Here is an 8,868-nt window from a genome sequence, read left to right on the forward strand (position 1 = left end):
CCTTGTCCTCACTGACTGTGTGAGGGACTGTCTCTCTTGTCCCTGTCTCACAGGCCATCCTCTTGAGAGCTGTGAGGAGAGAAGTTGCCATTGAAGACTGAGACAAAAAAACTTGTTCAGGACCTCGGCCTTCTCCTCATCAATGGATGCATTGTTACTAATTCTCCATTGTTGTTCTTCAGGGAGGGGATGCCTTCCTTGACCTTCCTCTGCTGGTGAATGTACCTATAGAAGCCCTTCCTGTTTTCCTTTGCATCTCTCACCACGTTCAGCTCCCGCTGCACCTTGGCCTTCCTCACCTCGTCCCTGCACAACTGGGCGGTGTCCCTGTATTCTCCCCAGGATACCTGCCCCTGCTTCCACTGCTTGTGCAGTCTCATCTTGTCCTTTAGTCTGGCCAGCAGGTCTCGACTCAGCCATGCTGGTCTCCTTCCTTCCCTACCTGATTTCCTGCAGCTGGGAATTGTAAGTTCCTGCGCTCTATGATAAGTATCCTTAAAGATCTGCCAGCTCCGCGCCGCTCCCTTGTCCCTAAGGACTATTTCCCAGGGAGTCTGACTGATTGACTCCTTGAAGAGCTGGAGGCTTGATTTCTTAAAATTTAGGGGTTTGACTTTGCTTTTTAACTCCCTCCTACCCCGTAGGACCGTGAACTGCACTAATGCATGGTCACTGCAGCCCAGGCTGCCTCCTGTCTTCATATCCCCTGTTCCTTGTCTCAGACACCCCGATTCATTCAGCATGAAGTTACATGGGAAAGGGAAATCTGTGTTGCAAATTAACAATATCAGAATTTGGTTTTTATGTTAAAAAGAGAGCGAGCCTGTGAGTGTACAGTTATTCTGTGACTTTCTGCTAAATCTATTGACAGAAATAATGAGAATCCTTTGGCATTCCTTTGAAACGATTTCTTTTACATTCTTCCCTACCATACTGAAAAACATTATATTGCCCAAGTACAAGTATCTGTAAGATGTTTTTTTTTATTATTTCTCTTTTGGAATATGCAGCAGCTTGTGATTTGTGCCTTCTGGATAGTTAAAAAATAGAGGACTGAAGGTCTAAAGGGAAATGGGAACCTGACTGGGTTTTGACTGAAATACTAAAGCCTTTCTTGAGTGCTTTGTTCTGTGTTGAAAGCTTTTATTGTTGACTTTTTGTCACATTTCTTTCATGGACTGCTGCAAGATAATGTACCCTCAGGACAGACACCTTTGGCAAGTGATGGAAGATCCCCTGTTTTCTGTGCTCTGAGAATTAACAAGGTTATGCAGTAGCTTTTGTGGAAGTAATCAATTCTCTCTTTTTTTTTTTGTTCACCAGAATGCTCAGCACGTTGAAGTGGAAAGTATCCCCTTACCAGATATGCCACATGCTCCTTCCAACATCCTCATACAGGACATTCCCCTTCCAGGGGCCCAACCACCTTCTATCCTCAAGAAGACATCCGCCTATGGGTAAGAAGGGGAGAGGGGGGAAGGAAAAAAATCACCCAAACTTGAAAAGGAAGTAAAAAAAAAAAAGCACTTTTATTATTGGGGAGGAGCTAGAGGTAGAAGCAGAGGTAAGGCAGAGTAAGACAAATGGGAAGTTCTGTGCAAGTGAACTGTACTTTTTTAACCAAAGCACTTAATCTTTCCTTACTACTACAGGTTTTTGTTTAGGCTGGTTTATAAGTAATATACTATGTTTTCTAGCATTTATCTTTCTGCTTACCAGTTAAAGTTAAAGCCCTACAATTTTGAACATAAATGGCCCTTATATAACAGTGTCTGTGTTCTTTTGTTTTGCTAGTATATTCAATTTAAGGTCCTAGTGTACTTGTTTATCAGGTTTCTCATTCTAGTACTAGTTTCTTCTATTTCTATCTGAGTAGTCTTCTGTTTTCACCAACTTTGTGGTTACTTCATTCTGATTTTGTAATAGAATTCAATACTTGCCTTTTTTTTTTTTTCAGTCTTTGCCTCAGTTGCTTTCTGAGAAGCTTTCTTTTGTCTGAGCTTAGGCAATCATATCTTTGTATGAGGTTGTGAACTTCTTTCTCCAAATCTATAAGAATGTTTCTTTTTAGAAGGCTTCTGTGCAAGCAGTAAGGGAAGGCTGAAGAATTCTGTCAGGCTCATGTTTGGGTTTGTTCATTTGTGTTCCTGTGTTTATTTCCAGACCCCCAGTTCGGTCCATTTCTGTTCTTCCTCCTCCGGGGCTCGGTGTTCCACGCTTGCCTCCCGGCAGGAAGCCCCCCGGGCCTCCCCCAGGGCCACCCCCACCCCAGGTCCTACAGATGTATGGCCGCAAAGTGGGTTTCAGCCTGGAGATGGCTCCTCGGCGGCGGGAGGAGGAGGTTTCCTACAGCTCTGAAGCAGGTACGGCCTTTCCTGGTGCTGCCTGGGGTTTTCCTTGGACCCTGAACAAACAAAAAAACAGCCCCAAACAGCCCATGGGGAAAAAAAACACAACTTTGAGAAATCTTCACTTTTCAAGAAAACAAACAAAATGGAAAAAAAACCCAATTAATAAAAACTAAAAAAAAAAAAACAACCCAAACATACAAAACCCATACCTTACAAAAAAAAACCGCAAACCAATAACAGCCTCAAACTAAACCAAGCCTGGGTATGGATTTGGTAGGAGAACCTCAGTCCTTTTAATACAGTTACTCTGAGTTCCCTAGAAATTTTTGTGAATGCATAGCTCAGCTTTACTGCATACCAGAAAGCATCAAAGTATTTCAGTTGTGGGTGATGGCTGCATAGAAGTGAACCAATGAGTCGTAGGTGGGGATTGCCTTTGCTTGTTTGCTGTGCAAATTAACCAGCTGCTTAATGGGAAATCGTATAAATCTCTTCAAGATAGTCTTTAAGAATATGTGATAAGTAGTAGGGGATTGACAGCGTGTCCTTGCTCTTGCTGGGGGGGGTTGTAACTGCAGACACAAAGTATTCTGGTTTTTACAGCAGTGTGGTTGGGGCTGGTGCATCTCCTCATACTCTGCTCCCTGCAGGGCAGCGAGGGCACGACGAGGATATGTCCAGTACCAGTGAGGATGAAGGTTACCCTGAGGACATGGATCAAGACAAGCACGAGGAGAGCAGCGATGACAGTGACAGCGATAGGTCAGATGCAGACAGTGAAGGAGAGGACTTCCTTCACCGTGACAACGACAAGGAGCGGGAAGGTGGCGAGGAGAAGAAATCGGGTATGATGGGGAGTTATCGATCGGGGTCTGATTCCCCCTGCCCCCAACAGAGAAACACTACATAACAGGTTGCCAGTTTTCCTGACTGGGAGGCAAAGTAATTTAGCTAGCTAATTCTGTTCCAACTCACCTCATTTTCAGCTGAAGAATTTTTCTTAGTAAATGGATCAGAAGGAAACTGTCTGGAAGTGAAGCACCTTCTTCAGATGGACCCGTTTCCTTAGCGGTTGAGTTAGCTTAGTGAGATCACAGGCCATTTTTTCACTTGCAGGCAGGGTACCTTTATAAAAATTAAGCCTCAGTGTAAAATATGCTCACTTTTCCCTGGCTTGAACAACTAAGACAACTAAATTTCATACTGCTAATACTTTTGGATAATTTTTTTTTGACTGCTTGGAGGAGACCAACTGATAGAGAATACTAAGTTAGCAAAACTTCCAGTAATCAGTAATGCTAATGTTAACTCTTGTGAAAGGAGCATCATTATATTAGGATGATAACTTTATTCATACCAGGTAGAAGGTTTAAACCTGTCTGGGTTTTATTTTCTTCCCACTTGTGCCACCCTTTGCTTTGCTGTCCCCAGGTCACAGCGTGCGGTTCGCAGACATGCCCGGGAAGTCACGAAAAAAGAAAAAGAACATGAAAGAACTGACTCCACTTCAGGCCATGATGTTACGAATGGCAGGTGAGTGGGGTGGATGTGCTAAGTGGAGATACACCATCAGGCTTCCTGTTGGGGTTGCTCTGGTAAGCTTACTTTGTTTGCACAGGTTTTTTTTTTTATACAGTAAATATTTTACTGTCATAATGCAGGATTTGCTAAGAGTATAAGCTGTGGTTGGTTTTTTGTTGTTTGGTTTTAAAATGATTTTTAGTCTAGTAGTGTGGGTGTACTCTGCATAGCAGGGTTGGAGTTGTAGTAGCAACTTAGCTGTTTTTTCTATGTACTGGGATTTTTTTCTTCTAACTTATCTTGCTTAGCTTTTAAACAATTGCTTTAGTGAAATGGGAACCTCTTTGTGAAAAAGGAAGAGTGAGATTGTGAACTCAGCCTTTAACCTGCAAGGACTTGTCCTCCCTAAAAACAACCTTTTGCAGAAGTAAGAGAACCAAAAAAGTGAAGGTTTTTTTTTTTTTCTTTCTTTGTTTTAGAAAGACACCTCAGTATCTTTCAGAGGCACTAGAGTTTCTTGGACATAGGGATTATGTTTATTTTGAGTCCATGTCCCTGTCCTCATTCCCCCTTTTCATACAAACGGTAAATCAGATAGCTGCAGCTTAGGTTGGTAATGGAAGTTTTGGCTCCCACAAGAAGCTCTTTGTTGCAAAACTCTATCTAGAACAGATTTTTTTAAAAAATTATTTTATTTTCATTTTCTTCTTAACAATAAGATGTGGTCAGTTTTATCTCCTTTGAAGTAAGGTTTGTCTTTATTTTTCTTCTTCTGTGCTCAAATTTCTCTGATACTCACAAAGATACTAGCTGTGAAATGATTTTATAAGTATGTCTCCATTTCCAGGTCAGGAAATTCCAGAAGAAGGGAGAGAAGTGGAGGAATATTCAGAAGAAGAGGAGGAGGAGGAAGAGGACTCGGAGTCTGAAGAGACAGCACAACAGCAGCAGCAGCAGCAACTGGGTGAGGAAGCTCTTGCAGAGACTGCAACATCTACTGCAACTTCCCAGGCACAGCAGCAGCAACCAGCTCCACAGTCTGTTCCTGCAACTCAGATACAGGCACCTCCTATGCCTGGGCCACCTCCGCTGGGACCACCTCCGGCCCCTCCGCTGAGGCCCCCAGGCCCACCCACTGGCCTTCCTCCTGGCCCTCCACCAGGTGAGCATTTGATTGACTCTGCTTTGAAAGATGCAGGCTCTTGGTACTACAGGCAGGGGATCAGTTTGGGAATTTTGAAACTGCAGAATGTGTTGCAGGTGAGGTACAGGAGCCCAGTGTGGTACTTGGAGAGACTTGTGTGATCTTTCCTGTGGCCAGTCTGTTGCTGTGCTGTGCTTTTGAGGCATCAGGCTCCTGTAGCTGTAGTCGGCCTGATGGGCATTGGCTTGTTAGCACTAGCACTGGCAGGCAGCAGTGAAACTGAGGCTGGACAATGAGGAGCAAGGTTATGGTGCCATGTGCCTCTCCAGTGTTAGGTTTGTGTCATTTGGGTGTTTTTTGTCTTGTGGTGTTCCCCTCGCACCCTACCCCGAGCAAGGCATGCTAACGAGGTTTGGGAGCCACTCCCTACTTACAGACTCTGATGGGTTTGGTTAGATTTTTTTTGAGTATGCTTGTTGGTGGGTTTTGGTTTTGTTTCTTTCTTTTTTTAATGAACTTCAGTGTGAAGGCTTCTGCTCTTCTACCAGCTGAATGCATTTCAGTCATCTTGGGGAAGAAAATTATCCTCAGGTGAAATAAGTATTAAATTTGAGTTGGTCAATATTAGACTGCCTGGAGACTATTAGCAATGGGGCCAACCAATCACATTTTTTATAGTTTATATTTTTGCAGGGGACAAACACTTGAGGGTTGTTATTTAGAGGACATCAGCTCATTTAGACAGGCTGTTTTCTCTGAGTTAGTTGGGTTACCATGCAGCTGAACTGGATAACAGTAACAAGCTGTTTGTAATTTTAAGAAGTGCATAAATGTGCTGTATGTCTTATGCAGTGTATCATAGAATCACAGAATGTCTGGGCTGGAAGGGACCTCCAGAGGTCATATAGTCCAACCCTCTTGCCATGAGCATGGACATCTCCAACTAGACCAAGCTACTCAAAGCTTCATCTAGCCTGATCTGGAATGTCCCCAGGGATATACTATGACTTTAATGTATTATATTCTAAGCAGGCACATTAACAATGCGAGTGTGTTTTTTCAAGAAGAGTTGGGGAAGAGCAAAGTTCTTTCCAATTGTCTTCCCCACAGTTTTGTTTCTGACAGCCCCTAGAGGGGGAACCTCCAACCTCAAAACGTTAACTTTCACTAGAGCAAAAGTATGTCTCAGGCCAGAAAGACAGTCAAACGCCAGAGTGAAAAATCCTTTCACTTTTAGCTCTTTGAGTTCTAACAACCTCAGCTCAGTAGCTGTTCTCTGCTGTTGTTTCATTATGTGGGGAACAGCCCTTTTTGCAAGTGAGAAAAGATATGTTAATATTATGAGAAAACTTTCTTCTAAGCCTAAAAACTGCTGCCTCTTTCAGATTTTTTTTCTTTAGAAGATCTCTTTAATCTGGCAGCTGGCTAGCATTAGAACAGTTTTCAAGTTTCTGTATTTCAGCTTTAGCTGATGGGATAGTTTTGGGCTTTTTAACCATCAACTAAATTTATCTGTGTGTGCACACTTTCAGGAGCTCCTCCATTCCTGAGACCTCCTGGCCTACCAGGGCTGCGTGGGCCTTTACCTCGACTTCTGCCGCCAGGCCCTCCACCTGGGCGACCCCCTGGCCCTCCCCCAGGGCCCCCACCAGGTCTGCCCCCTGGTCCTCCTCCACGTGGGCCTCCTCCTCGCCTGCCCCCTCCTGCCCCACCAGGTAGAGTATTCTGTTTGCTCCGGTGCCAGGTCTCCCTGCTTCGTTTGCCCCGTTCTTGCTGTGATGACCAAGCCAGGAAGTCAAAGCGGTTACCAGTTTGCCTTTGTTCCTGTCTGTGGCTGCATTGTACTGCCTTTTCTCTGTGTAATAACAAGTGATTCCATACTGATGTGTAGTTTGGTAGCAAGAAGTCTGTCATCAAAAAAGGAATTCTGGAGTTTAAACTTCTGCTGGACTGTTTCTGTATAACCCCAGGGGGCTATAATGGTGCTCTTCATAATGAATTTCAGATGGGGTATTTTTTTGTTTGCGTGGTCATACATTTCTGATTCCCCTGAAATTCAGGTGGGGTGGGTCATTAAGAAACTTTATTTTCAGATTATAACTTCAAAATCTGAAAGGGAGCAACAGACAGGTTCCTGTAGCTTTCAAAGTTTGAGCATCAGCAGCACTTTCAACTCAGCATTTGGTGGAGGGTTGAAAGCTTTTTCTCTGTAAGAAAAATATGCTACTGCATATTGTTGGCAGGTTTTTTGACTTTCTGAGCCTGTGCACTTAAGACTCCCAGGTGTGGAGTCAGCTCGTGGTTTCTCTTCTTCTGACAGGTATCCCTCCTCCTCGCCCGGGCATGCTGCGGCCGCCCCTGGTGCCTCCGTTAGGACCTGCCCCCCCTGGGCTTTTCCCACCCGCCCCCATTCCAAATCCCGGGGTGCTGAGTGCACCCCCCAGCCTGATCCAGCGCCCCAAGGCGGATGACACCAGCGCTGCCACCATCGAGAAGAAGGCGACGGCCACCATCAGTGCCAAGCCACAGATCACCAACCCCAAGGCCGAGATCACTCGCTTCGTGCCCACGGCCCTGCGAGTGCGCCGGGAGAACAAAGGGGCTTCGGCCGCCTCCCAGAGGAAGCAGGACGATGAGCCTGCGCTCCCACTCACCAAAGCTGCCCCCAAGGCTGGAGCATCTGCCCCTATCTCCGTACAGACAAAGGATGACGTGTATGAAGCCTTCATGAAGGAAATGGAAGGTCTCCTGTGACCTGTCGTAGTCCTAGTCAGCTTTCCTGCCCCTCTGAGCACAGATGAGACCACCATGGAGAGAGGAGAAGGAAAGGTCCTCCTGCAAACAGGGAATAGTTCCCTACCCACAGGTTAACTTGCCAGTACGCTCTGGATAGAGACAGCTGCAGACGAGGTGTCCTGAGGACTTCCTTTCAGAGCTGGCGTGTCCACTGGGCGGAAGGCAGTTACGGTAAAGAACGTGATGTTGGTTCCCTTGAGTCCTCCACTTCCTTGGAGAGAGGTAATGCTACTCTGGGGAAGGAGCCGTGGGAGCAGGGGGTGACTATGCTCTGCCCGAGTTCTGCACATCCTGAGTGCTCTGGTGAGGGTAGTGGAACAGGTTTTTAAGGAGCCAGAAAAGCGTTAGCAGCATTTCATACACATATGGTTGTCCTGTTTTAGTTTTCTGTACTGTTCTTTTCTGTACATATTTTATAATCCCGTTTTTTAGTTGCAGTGAGATTGATCAACCATCTTTCTCCCAGGGTAGTCAGGGAGGTAATTCGATGGGTATACTGTACACTGGAATTTTGCACCCTGTCCCCTCTATGGTCATCTTGATGGCTTTTCATCAGCTGGGGAAATTTCATTTTGTCCTGTGAAAGACAATAAATGTTCAGTGTATGAAAATACTGTTTTCCTTGTGATTTGCCTAGAAACTAGTGTGTAGATGGAAAGAGGGGAGGTACTTTGGTGTCAGGGGAACAGAGGGGCATTCTGAACCTCACAAAAGAAAAGCAATAGCTACATTATACGTACTATATACTTCTTTGAAGTCCTAGATTCTTTAAGTTCCTAAACATCCCTTTCAACCTTTGTTGGTAGCTAGTAGAAACTTTAGTCCCGAAGTACTACTAATAATTACAAAGCTATTTTTTATGTACTCTTATTGAAAGGTTTACTGCATATCAAGCCTCAGATACCCACTAGATGCGTCTTGGACAGTTGACCTTAAGTAAAAATCAGTAAACTATTTTGATTCTAAGAACTTGTCAGATGATTTCACTTGGGGAAAAATATCTCACTCCAAATTATGGCGTTAGTACTCTTAAGGTTCAGATATTTTTTTAAAAAA

At 44.6% G+C, this 8,868-nt stretch overlaps 1 protein-coding gene across 1 annotated transcript; it reads left to right on the plus strand.

Moving 5' to 3' along the window:
* Window positions 1-1,289: 1,289 nt before the first annotated feature.
* Window positions 1,290-7,770, plus strand: WBP11 (WW domain binding protein 11; the record flags this gene model as incomplete). Its single annotated transcript, XM_008941289.1, has 7 exons — window positions 1,290-1,457; window positions 2,164-2,363; window positions 3,002-3,196; window positions 3,783-3,884; window positions 4,720-5,034; window positions 6,549-6,731; window positions 7,337-7,770. Coding segments are annotated over 7 exons (1,597 nt in total), but the record flags the coding sequence as incomplete, so codon positions are not given.
* Window positions 7,771-8,868: the final 1,098 nt, after the last annotated feature.

The sequence above is a fragment of the Merops nubicus genome, unplaced genomic scaffold (genome assembly GCF_000691845.1).
Source record: "Merops nubicus isolate BGI_N331 unplaced genomic scaffold, ASM69184v1 scaffold13565, whole genome shotgun sequence".
Taxonomy (NCBI): Eukaryota; Metazoa; Chordata; class Aves; order Coraciiformes; family Meropidae; genus Merops; species Merops nubicus.